At 36.7% G+C, this 13,539-nt stretch overlaps 1 protein-coding gene across 6 annotated transcripts in view; it reads left to right on the top strand.

Annotated features, from left to right (window-relative positions):
* Positions 1-13,539, top strand: part of MACROD2 (mono-ADP ribosylhydrolase 2) — a 2,124,972-nt gene that overhangs the window by 1,939,235 nt on the left and 172,198 nt on the right. For all 6 annotated transcript variants that reach the window (XM_037985372.2, XM_007960545.3, XM_073008401.1 and 3 more), the window contains one exon: positions 1,629-1,710. In XM_037985372.2, the coding sequence (XP_037841300.1) occupies positions 1,629-1,710 (82 nt within the window). The remainder of the gene's footprint in view (positions 1-1,628; positions 1,711-13,539) is intronic.

The following is a 13,539-nucleotide window of genomic DNA, read 5'->3' as shown; positions in this document are numbered from 1 at the left end:
AAATATCTCTATATGGTCTGCATGGCCGAGGCAGGCAGATCACGAGGTCAGGAGATCGAGACCATCCTGGCTAACATGGTGAAACTGTCTCTACTAAAAATACAAAAAATTAGCTGAGCGTGGTGGCACGCACCTGTAGTCCCAGCTACTTTGGAGACTGAGGCAAGAGAATCACCTGAACCCGGGAGGCGGAAGTGGCAGTGAGCTGAGATCGCGCCACTGCACTCCAACCTGGGTGACAGAGCAAGACTCCATCTCAAACAAACAAACAAAAGTACACGTAGCAGAGAATAACATTGTCATTTACCCACACACACACACACACACACTCATACACACTCACACACATATATTTATACGCACTCACGCAAGAAACATGAGTGTTAAACAAATTTCATAATTTATATTAAATGATTTAAAGTATGGGGGAAATGTGTAGGAATGACACCGTTCAGCCTGGTCTTCTCGGATCTGCATTAAGTCAAATTTTCGTGTTTTGATTTTTGATCGATTGGTTGACTTTAGAAATATTCTGATCATGTAAAGCCTGGGGGAAAAAAGTCAATAATCGCAGATACAGAAGTGAGAATAATTACGATCTCCTTTTCTACTGGGAACTGTCTTACTAGTGAGATCTGTATCACATAGGCTAAGGTTAGGTGGGTGACTTCCACTGGGGTTCTTTCTTGTCCTGCCACGTGCACACCCACTTCCATTTCCTACTGCCATGAGAAACACCTCATTTGATGTTCTATGCAACTTGCCAGTGAGTGATTTTCAATTTTTTTAATGTTGTTAAAACAAAATAACTAAAGGGGTATTTATTTCTAGGACATAAAATTAAGTCACTGATGTAATCAGATATATGTGAGCTATTATGTATATTGCATGTCTCTTCTCCGTTTACTATATTGCTCTCTGAATGTTTCCAAGAAACTCTTTACACACAGAAGTTCTCTCAAAACAAAAAAGGGACTATGCACACATTTTACTTTTGAGGTGGCATTTACTTATTCAATAATAGCTACACAATTAAATGTTATGTTGACCTTGTGTCACTGTCAACTAGTTACTTTTTATTTCTGTTGCATTTCCAAGTGTGTTAAACTAAAAGCAAGTGGCTTCATGCCAATTAAACTGCATGGAAGCTTTTTAGGCCTTGTTCAAATACTAACAGGTTTAATAAATATATTTGTCTAGGAAGAGTAGGACAAAGAGCTCTTTGTTTACTGACATACTTTATTGTCATTCTGCTGTATACTTCTCGTGTGGCTGTTTTATAGGACATAAAGTCTAGGTATCCTGTCGGAATCTCAGATCTTATTTATAGCTTGCTGCAAAGTGGCTTATTGTCATTTATTATTTCTTATTTGATTTATATAGCATCTTTCCACCAAAGAGCCCATAGGTTTATTTATATACAGAGTACACACACACACACACACACACACACAGAGTCACATCCTTATACACATCCTTGAACTTCACTCAATGCTATGATGTAGATAACAGTATAGAACCAAAAATCTGTATGAGGCCTTTCCATTTGTTTTTGTTCTAAGACTACGTTCTGGGAGGACAGTTGCCATTTTTTATTTTCACTTTGAGTGTTTATCTTTTGCCTCTAGGTGGATCGGATCATTTTCTGTGTCTTCTTAGAAGTTGACTTCAAAATCTACAAAAAGAAAATGAGTGAGTTTTTCTCTGTAGGTGAGTAAAGCTACTTCTTGTTTCCTTTCAAATTGAGGATTGAAGAAGTGAACCATCACTTCTATTCCTATTGTTTTTCATCTTCAGGACTATTACACACTGTCACCCCTGCCAACCTGTATCATGGTTTCTAAGAACTGAACAAGGTGACAGAAAATCTAGGCTGTGGAACTCTTACCCCCAGAGGTTACTGTGTTGTCTTGGGGAAGTCAGTTCATCTCTTGGGTCTCGGTGCTTCACATCAAAACTGAGGGGCTAATTATTAATGAATGATTTCTAAAGATGCTTCCCCTGGCCCTAAATTGCATGATTTGTGATTCCTTCTCCAACTTGTAAGTTTGCCAGGCCCCATGCCTGCATCTACCCCGTTAAATACCATTGTTGGAAATTGTAAGCCCATTTATATTCATAGTCAGAATTCAAACTGTTCCTGCATTCCATCCCTATTCCTTCCCCAGTTTCTCACTCCATATTTCAATGCCTATAGCAGCACTTCTAGGGCAGTCTGAGAATAGCAGTCATTCACACTTCTTTTTAGAAAATAGGATAAACCTCAGGGTTATTAGAGAACCTTGAGTAATGTATTTACATCGATTGAATGTACCATTAGTTGGATTTGGGTAGTTTGAATATTTTCCTCCACTCTTCCTCTTCTAGCCTATTAAGGCTGAGGCTTGTTTAATGCCTTGTTATTTTTATGGTGCCATTAAAGTCGCAGTGTCCAAAGTGCTTTCCTTAGCCATGGCAAGAATTGCTTCCAGGAAATTTCAAGCTACAGTGAGCATTGTTGGTACTTGCCTTTCAGTGAGCTTTCTTTTGAGGTTTCCATCTCCATCTGAAGTAGTTTGTCATATCACAGGTGACTCTGGCAGGTGGAAAGGAGTGAATAAAGAGTGCTGATGCACATTCATCCTCTTAAGCCATCTATCAGAGCCAAACAATAAACAGGGTGCCTTGCCTGTAGATCAGAGTAGGATACGTTCTATCCAGAACAGCTGTAGAAAACCAAAAAACCAATAGAGATGGTCAGCTCTCTGCTAATGCCCTAAGTGGACTAAGTTCTTCTAAGTAATTTGCAGTTCTTCTCCCTAATTTTATAATTGAAAGGTGAATCTGCTAAGTGCATTTAATTTAAGGCTTTTACTAAAGTATTTCTCGAACTGAAACATAATGTAAATTCCTCAGATTCCCATGTGATAAAGAACTGGACTGTGGTTATAATCTTTTTCTCCTCCTCTTCTTTCTCTTCCTCCTCCTCCCCCTTCTCCTTCTTTCTCGTTTCTTCATTTTTTTGAAGCATCTCAGTGTTCTTCAGAGTGGACGCACTTAACAGCTATTTGATAAGTAGTTGTTGAGACGAGTTGAATTAAATAAATTTTTCTTGCTGTAATCTGATGACTTTTTTTGTTTCAATATCCTTGTTCCATTTTTCCTTTTGATTTGCTTTATAACAATATTGAGCTGATTGGTGCCTGTATTTTTAAGTATTATTAAAAGTAAATGTTAATTATATTTTTAAATGTGACTTCCTATGATGTATGAAGCAAATATTCTCATGTCTTGTCAGTATTACGTCATAATTGATAAGATTTTATAAATTTTAGACTCCTTGAGATATTCAGAAATAATGACATCATATTCATTCTCATATCTTCTAAAAAATGTCTGCAGGAAGCCATACTAACATAAGATAAAAAATATTTGCATAATTATGATCTATTGATATTGAAACAAATGTTTCTATCAGCAGGTATTTCCAATGATGCAGAGTCAAAAAGCACACTGCAAAATTAAAAGAAAATGAGACAGTTTTAGGAGTGTAATATATTAATAATTATGCAAACAAATTATTGTTTGAAAAATTGCTACTTTAAATAAACTTTAAAATGCATTGCAGTACATGAGCAAGTGAAATAATAAAATCATCCTCAATCTCACATCAATGCTTTGAAACACACAGTGCTCAGGAAATTATTGTCAGTCCATATTTACAATAGTAAGTACATTTTAAACTAAATGTAAAAATCCTCAAAAATTGTGGAGTATTTCTCCAGTGTTGAAGCATTAGGTATTTGAAAATTCTAAATATGCAACATGAAATAAGGGTGATGTATAATGGAATGTGACTACTAATATAGATAATATACTTTACCTGTCATTAATTTGAACTTGTGTTTAGTTCATAACTATACAATCTTTAAATATAATAATGGTTAATAATAATCATAATTAATATATTAAACAATAACGTAATAATAATGGTTACTAATAATGCAAACATTTTTTAATTACTTTCGATTAGCCAGCCACAGCGTTCCTTTCTTTACATGGGTAAATCATTAATCTTCATGATCACTCTAAGAAAGGAGGCACTGTATTAACCCTGTGCTGTGGTTCCATTGTTAGGGTTTTTTCTAATTTGGTCTTACGGTTTCTCTCTCTTGAGAATGGTCGTAAGCCAGGATAGCCACTCTCCAGGAAAGCTTTGAAAAGGGTTGGGGGAAAAGTTAGGATATGTGTGTCAGGGGAGACACAGTGAGGAAGTAGAACTAAAATGCTCAAAACAGAAAGCATCTATTACTCACAGGTAGACAGGTGAGGGATGCCCACAGGAGACCCACAGGAGGCCTGGAGGTGGCAGGGAGCCCAGCCAGCAAGGGGGGAGCAAGAGAGAGCGAGCACCTGGGGACTGTCTTTATTAGGTCCGGATGCACCACCCCTTAGGCTTTCCCATGGGGGTTGTGGATTGGCTAGTTTAAAGAAAACACTCAGGAAGCAGGAATTTACTTTGATGATTCTGACACTATTAGATTTTTACCATGATCAACAGTTGTGGAGTGTATTGGGTTTGGAGTCAGCTGGATGAGGAACAAGTGGAACATATCGCAAACAATCACACAGGGAGGGAAGTTTTAGTAGGCCAAAGGTGACAGGATACAACTGGCTTTCAAACAACTTATGTTAGGCCTAAGAATGGATGCTGGCCAGGCGCACAGTGACTCATACCTGTAGAAGGAGGATTGCTTGAATCCAGGAATTTGAGGCTAGCCTGGGCAACATAGCAAGAACTTGTCTCTACAAAAAAAATGAAAATACAAATTAGCTGGGAGTGGTGGTACATGCCTGTAGTCCCAGCTACTCAGGAGGCTGAGGTGGGAGAATCACTTGAGCTCAGGGGTTTGAGGCACAGTTGGCTATGACTGCACTGCTGAACTCCAGCCTGAGTGACAAAGCAAGACCCCATCTATAAAAAATATAAATAAATAAATAAATAAATAAATAGGTAAATAAATATTGTAGAGATTTTAAAACCAAAAGGAAAAAAAGAAAAAAAAAAATGGATGCCAAGGCAGCAACCGTATTAAACAAATTTATGATACCCTATGTTTTAGGCATGAAAAACGAGGATTCAGCTAGGAAGCAACAGAGCTGTATTTTAAAATTGAGAATGGCATCTGTCATTGCCAAAGTGATAATAGGTTCGTTTTCTCAGAGCATCTTTAGAGAGGGCTGAGATCAACTTCCAGGCTGTATGTGGAGTATTGGGAAAGTCCCATTTCATCTGCTGCCCATCATTTTTCAGAGGTGCCACACTTCTCTTTCTTTTAGTACCTGTAAATACCTTCATGGAAACTTTTCTAATGTGAGTTAAATTAGTACTTTTATCATTCATCTCAAAATTGAATTCCATTCACATCATAGAAGTACTGTGGTGCTGTTACCTGCCGATGAGCAGGTAAGTGGGGAAGGAGAAGCCCAAAGGCCTTTATAGCACATCTACAGGAGAAGATGGAAAATTGCTTATATTAGTTTGCCAGGTCTCCAAAAACAAAGTACCACAGAGCGGGTGACTTAAACTACAGAAATACAATTTCTGATTATTCTGAAGGCTAGCAGTCCAAGGCCAGGTGGAGGCAAGATTAATTTCTTCTGAGGCCTCGCTCCTTGGCTTGTAGATGGCTGTCTTCTCACTGTACTTTCAAGTGACCTTCCCTCTGAGCCATTTGTGCTGTATCTTTCTCTTTGTATAAGGATGCCAGTCAAATGGGATTAGGACCTACTCTAATTACCTTATTTTAATTTAATTAGTTCTTAAGGGTCCTATCTTCAAATATAGTCATATTCTAAGATATGAGGGTTAGGCCTTCAACATAAAAATTCACAGGGCACAGTCCAGCACATAATATTGCCCATTGTAGAAATGCATTAAGAAACTCCAGGGAAAGAAACCAGCAGCAAATTTTTTTCAACAGTTTTATATCTGGCTGTGGGGTAAAGCACATTTGACTTTTTCCTTCCAGAAGTATTATTTGAAAGTAGAGTGTGGCAGCTTTATGGAATTATCATACACTTTGGTTGCAAATAATTTATACTTACAGTGCACCATTACATGGCCTACAGCAAATAATATTTGTATGATTCAACTCAGAAATCTTTGTTCTTTACATAAAAAGGCTTGTATTTTTTCAGTGTGTAGAATTTATTGTGCGCAGTTTTCACTAGATGTAAAAAATTAAAAAAAGAAAAGAAAAGACAATTCCCGATCTAGAATGTGGAAGTCATTTTTTTACTAGAGTCTTAGTCCTACTAGAGAACTGAAAGATGTTAACTTTCCTCATAATAACAATAAAGAACATATGGTTTATAATGATATTAAAGAATCTTGTTTAAGCTTGAGACATATCATGGTAAACCCTCTTCCCCTCCTCCCTTTAGGGAAAACCAACCTTTGTTTACTGCACTGATTCTCAGCTAGGAGCAATTTTGCCCTCCTGGGGACATTCTGAGGCATTTTTGTATTTCACAATTGAAGGAGGGGAGAGGTTACTGTCCTCTAGTGATTAGAGGCCAGGGATGCTGCTAAGCATTCCACAATGCATAGTATAACACCCTCCACAACTCTTCAACAGATAATTATTCAGCATCAAATGGCAATAGTGCAGAGGTTGAGAGGCTCCGTCTACTAGTACTGTCTCTTACCACTCAGACCATCGCGGCAGTCTTTGCCTTTGGATTGGGGTTATTTTACAGTATTTTGACTGCTAATGCTTTACCCATAAGTAACTATCAAGCTGGATTTGGAACATGTACCCTCACCCTGGCCTCTGGCTTCCTGGATTTATGATCCTCCTAGTCCAGACTTCTGGTTTTGTACCCTCTCCATTCACTCTGTACCCACAGATTTCTATATTTTGACCTTCGTTAGCCACATACAGCTGCCACCCAGCCCCTACTCTCCAGGTTCTCCTGGCACCACCCCACTCCTGGTATCATTTATTTATTACTGCTCATGAATCTATAGTAATAATCTCAGAAAATATGATCATTACATAGGTTTTATATATCTAATAGAAGTGTAGAACTAAAGGCTAGTATACAGAGCAGTGAGGAACAAATTCACTTATTATTTTCTTTATATACCTTAAGCAAGTTTCATTGCTTCTTTGGCTAATACTTTTCATTTTTTTATCATTAGTTTGGTGACCGTTGGTTGATAAACTTTCCTTGTGAGCTCACAAAATATGTTTTAACTTTAGATACCTTCAATCCCTTATCATTATCTGCATAGTAACTGGTCACAGTGAAATCACCTATGACTGAAAAACCTACCAACTAATCTTTTTTAAATTTGTTTTCCAGAGTCAGGGTCATACTCTGTCATCTAGACTGGAGTGCAGTAACACAATGGTACTGATCATAGCTCACTGCAGCCTCGAACTCCTGGGGCTCAAGGAATCTTCCTGTTTCAACTTCCTGGGTGGCTGAGACTACAGGCACACCCCCATATGCCCAGCTAATTTTATTTGTTTATTTGTTCTTTAGAAACATGGTCTCACCATGTTGCCCAGGCTTGTCTTGAACTCCTGGGCTCAAGTAATTCTCCTGCCTCCGTTTCCCAAGTCTTTGGGATTTTAGGTGTAAACCACTATGCCCAGCTCTAATCTCTTTAATTTTTTAACCATAAAAACAATTACATTTGTCAATTTTGTTTCCAGCTTTGAAATGTATATAACATATACATAATACCCATGTCAACTTTACTTAAATGTGATTAACATATATATATATAGCAATGCTGGGAAAGCTAATAAGATAGGAAAATCAATTCCAGTATATGCATGTGCTCATCCCAAATCTGACACCTGTTTAGAAGAGGAAGATTGTATTTAAGATGAAAAATTCCATTTATGTCTATGAAAATAATTTTAAAACTATGTTTAAAAAATTAATAGATAAAAGGCTAAATATTCCCAACATTCTTGATATAAATAGTAAAATAATGAGCTATTTGGGGCCAGGCACAGCGGCTCACGCCTGTAATCCCAGCACTTTGGGAGGCTGAGGCGGGCAGATCATGAGGTCAGGAGATCGAGACCAGTCTGGCTAACATGGTGAAACCCGTCTCTACTAAAGATACAAAAAATTAGCTGAGTGCGGTGGCAGGCACCTGTAGTCCCAGCTACTCGGGAGGCTGAGGCAGGAGAATGATGTGAACCTGGGAGGTGGAGCTTGCAGTGAGCCAAGATCACGCCACTGCACTCCAGCCTGGGCAACAGAGGGAGACTCCGTCTCAAAACAAAACAGAACAAAACAAAAATGAGCTATTTGACCTACTAATATTTGGGGCATCTATCTGGTACAACATAAAATAATAAACCTTATAAAATTGCAAGAAGTTTGAATGCCTTAAAAATGAGCTTGCGAAATAGTAGACATATAACATGAACAACAAGTATTTTATAGTTAGAACTAGGTAAACTGAATCCCTAGGAATTATAAGTTTATAAATTATAAACTTTACTGGAGATGTTTTTTGGTCTTAAATACAGATTTTCTTTTTGTATTATATATAACATAAAAGCATATGGATGGTAAAGTAAACCCCTAAGTAAGTTTGAGAATTATATCTTGGGAACTTCTTGAATATTAAACATATTTCAATGTCTAGCTAAAGTGCATACATTTTATTTCTCAACTATTGGCAGACATGTTATTAATTCACTTCACTTGAGTATGTAAACACATTTAGGTTACATGCATTTTACCTTCTTAGATATAGATAGCACTGGAAAAGTCTAGCTTTGCATAATCATGATAAAGAAAATTCTAAACTCATATTTTGATAATAATTTTTAATATCTTAAAGGCATGCCTATAATTTTTAAACAAAACAAATCAAGAAACTTCTCAACCACATTTCACTTATTTTGACCTGCTTATAGTCTTCCAAACATGTAATAAATGTTATTGATACGAACATGTCTTTCATTTATTTTCCCAGTCATGAATTTCTGCCATTTATTTCTGTCTAAATTATACACACTCCTGCAAGGCAGCTTTAGTTGGGTTTTATATTATTATTATTGTCTGACCTTTTTATCTTGGTCTCATCAATGAAAAAATAAGTTTGTGGAGAACAGATACTATTCCTAATATTCCATTGCCCTTTGAGAATCTGGAAAAATTCTAAATATATTGTAGGTGCTTATTAATGTAAATAAAAACGTACCATGAGCCTAGACTGAAACTGCTGTGGTTGGAATGTGTATCTCCTCCAAAATTCATGTTGAAATTTAATTGCCATTGTAACAGTTTTAAGAGGTAAGACCTTCAAGAGTGATAGGCCATGACGGCTCTAGCCTCATGGGAGGGACTGGTGTCATTATAAAAGGGTGAGTTCAGCCTCTTGCCCTTTGCCTTCCACTTTGTGATGTCTTCCACCATGTGATGATGTAGCAGAAAGACCTTCACCAGATGCCAGCACTTTGATATTTGGCTCCTCGGTCTCCAAAAGTGTAAGCCAATACATTTCTGTTCATTATATATTACCTATTCTGGGATAGTCTGTAGCAACACAAAACAGATTAAGACAGAGAGAATATTTAACCATAGTTTCAGGTAAAAAGTCAGTTTTTCCTAGAAACTCTAAGTATTGTTAACACAGCTAGACAAGGGTATAGCACTGCTTTTTACGTATTTATCAAAATTTTCAAAACTTGGCTGGGCACAGTGGCTCATGCCTGTAATCCCAGCACTTTGGGATGCCGAGGTAGGTGGATCGTAAGGTCAGGAGTTTGAGACCAGCCTGGCAATATGGTGAAACCCAGTCTCTACTAAAAATACAAAAATTGGCCAGGCGTGGTGGCGGGCATCTGTAGTCCCAGCTACTTGGGATGCTGAGGCAGGAGAATTGCTTGAACCCGAGAGGTGGAGGTTGCAGTGAGCCAAGATCACACCATTGCACTCCAGTCTGGGTGACAGAACAAGACTCCATCTCAAAAATAAATAAATAAATAATAAATAAAAATAAAAAATTAACATTTAAAATTCTCAAAAATTAAAAATTACTTCTCCGATAAATGGGCACAATACTTACCAGGGAGTATTTAAAATTTTTCCTGAATTTCACTTTTAAAAATCTTAGATCTTTAAAAGCAAACAAGAGAAAGTACTCACATTATGTATTCTGCATCCTCCCTTTACACTGATTTTATAAGTTTATCTCATCCATTATCATTCATTCTCTGTCAGTTGCCACATATTTATTATATGCCTACTATGTTCCCAAGACTGCTACATTTAAGATATTATTCTTGTAATAGTCCTGAAGGGCACATGTCATGTAGAACAGTTGGAAAACAATATTAGCAAATAATCAAGTATAACACTGATACAGTCATAGCACCCAGGAATTCAGAGGCAAATGTGTATGAGGACCAGATTGATTGGGACAGCTTTCATGAAGAATGTGGCACTTCCAGTGATCTTTAAGGAATGAACAAGGGTAGAGAAGTTCACGTCTGGTGTTGGGTAAGCAACATAGAGGGAGAATGGCAGTTCAGATTGGAAAAATTGTGAAGTAAAGTACGATGCTTATATCCAATTTGTGAAGCCCTGACTGAGAAATTTTGACACTCTTGCTAATGTATTATGTGATTGGGCTTAAGAGTAAGTCCTTGAATGTGAAATAGGATAGATTCCATATTTAAGAAGGATTAACTCAGTTTATGACTTAAGAGACTGCCCTTTCAACAACACCCATGCCATGGATTCATCATCTTCTTTTATTAAGATAATAGTGAATAAAGGCTAAAGAAAAGTCAGTAAATTGGCCAAAGTCACATAGTTGGGTATGTCTGAGCTCAAATCCTTTCCACTGTGTAATGTTTCTTCCCTTAGCAATCCTGAAAACATGGACAATTGTTTGAAGCTACTTGTCTGCTAAAAAAGCCACATATTATCCATTTGCATTAGTAGGACTAGAGCTCCTGAAAAGCTAGAGTTCCTCCAATCATATGGTATATCCATATGTCCTCTTTCCTTCCTCTTCTCTTCTCCTCTCTGGTCATCAGTTTTCCAAGAATAATAATGAAGCACATGGTGTCATGAGCTGCGAAGGTCTTTTTTCCTCTTGCTATGTCAGAATAATGATTGGAAGATAGAAGCTTAAAGAGAGGGGTGGTGAATTTCTGAGAAAGGTAGCAATTGTCTAATAATGAGGTCAACAGAGACAAAAGCATCTATGGTAAAGGGGAGGAAGTGCTAGGTTTGTTATTGTAAGAAATGGTCTCTAAGCTTGTCACAGCCACCTTAACACTGTGTGGCTTTGTGCATGCTGTTTAACCTTTTTCTGCTTCAGTTTTGTCATGTGCAAACATACTAATGTACCAATTCCAAATATAAGGAATAGTAATATAAATGAAAATCCACTAGATATGTACACCAAGCATCATACATTTTTAAATATCCATGTTTATTTCTTGTTACAATTTTAAAAGTAAGTAGTTCAACTTTTGTGATCATCTTTGAAAAATATGTAAAACTTCTTATCACCAAAGTAAGACAAGTTTATAGTGAAAAACAGATAAGCAAAAAGAAAAAAATACAAACTATTTTCTGTCCTGTAATCTGGAGATGAATTACAAATTGTTGCTTATCCTTCTGATCTTTAGAAATGGAAAATGCAAACAGCGAGAAATTAGTCTTATAACTTGCTGTATATCATTTAACATAAATCATGAACATATTTTTCACGTCATTATGACTTCTTCCATAACTTAATTTTAATAGACCCAAAGTTTACTCAAAACCATACTATAGAACTTAGGAATTATTTCTGTAAATTATTTCTCTATTTGCTTATAAATAACAATTTTTAAAAATCATCTTTGTAGTTAAATATTGGCATCATTCTCATTTTTTAAAATACTTTTCTAAAAGTGGGATCACTTTTTCAAAATATGTGCAAAACCAAGACACTTCTGCTAGTAATTGTCAAATTGTTCACTGTGTTTGCAGCACTACAGTTGAGTGTCATGTACTATATACAACTTACAGGGATTACCATTCACAGGGACAGAAATATAAATGCCCGAGCCTAGCATTAAGCAACCTGAGTTTACATTCCCATGAGTGGTATATGAGAGTTTATTTTTTTCCTACCCTTCTCAGTGGGTTACATCTTACTCTTTTGATGTTAGCACTTTTATACATGAAAAAAAGGTGATTAATGTGTAACAACATTCATTTATCTTATTACTAATACAGTTTAACATTTTTCCAGTTATTTATCTAAATTTCTTATACAAAATTGCTGATCGTAACCCTTGTACATTTTTATTTCATCTTTTTCTTATTGATTTATAAGAACTCTTTGTATATTATGGTTACTAATCTTTCAAATATATGTTGCAAGTGGTTTCCAAGTTTCTCATTTGTCTTTGTGATATTCTTTTATAACCAAAACAGTGAGAAAAGGTAGAAAGACAGGATTTTAAAATATATAAAAAAGAAAGAAGGAAGGAAGGAGAAAAGGGAAAATGAAAGGATGAAAAATCTGAAGGTTTAAAAATAGAAAGAAAAGAAGAAACCCTTTTTAATGAAAGAATGGGGTTAAACCAAAAACTCAAAAATGACCTTGATTTTAAGCCTATGGACTTCACCTCACAGAAAAACATTTTATTTCTAATTAGATTGTTTTTAGTTCTCCTCTTCAGACATTTATTTATTACACTTTTAAGTTCTAGGGTACATGTGCACAATGTGCAGGTTTGTTACATAGGTATACATGTGCCATGTTGGCTTGCTGCACTTATCATTTACCTTAGGTATTTCTCCTAATGCTATCCCTCCCCCAGATCCCCACCCCCCAACAGGCCCTGGTGTGTGATGTTCCCCTCCCTGTGTCCATGTGTTCTCCTTGTTCAACTCCCACTTATGAGTGAGAACATGCGGTGTTTGGTTTTCTGTCCTTGTGATATTTTGCTGAGAATGATGGTTTTCAGCTTCATCCATGTCACTGCAAAGGACATGAACTCATCCTTTTTTATGGCTGCATAGTATTCCATGGTGTATATGTGCCACATTGTCTTAATCCAGTCTGTCGTTGATGGACATTTGGGTTGGTTCCAAGTCTTTGCTATTGTGAATAGTGCTGCAATAAACATACGTGTGCATATGTGTTTATAGTAGCATGATTTATAATCCTTTGGATATATACCCAGTAACAGGATCGCTGGGTCAAATGGTATTTCTAGTTCTAGATCCTTGAGGAATCGCCACACTGCCTTCCACATTGGTTGAACTAATTTATACTCCCACCTACAGTGTAAAAGCGTTCCTATTTCTCCACATCTTCTCCAGCATCTGTTGTTTCCTGACATTTTAATGATCGCCATTCTAACTGGCATGAGATGGTATCTCATTGTGGTTTTGATTTGCATTTCTCTGATGACCAGCGATGGTGAGCATTTTTAAATATGTTTCAGACACTTTTTATACAAAGCAATCTGCTTCCTGATTTACCAAATGTAGCAGGCAGAAAAATGT

The sequence above is a fragment of the Chlorocebus sabaeus genome, chromosome 2 (assembly GCF_047675955.1).
Source record: "Chlorocebus sabaeus isolate Y175 chromosome 2, mChlSab1.0.hap1, whole genome shotgun sequence".
In the NCBI taxonomy this organism is placed as follows: domain Eukaryota; kingdom Metazoa; phylum Chordata; class Mammalia; order Primates; family Cercopithecidae; genus Chlorocebus; species Chlorocebus sabaeus.
This window is presented reverse-complemented; position numbering and strand designations above follow the sequence as displayed.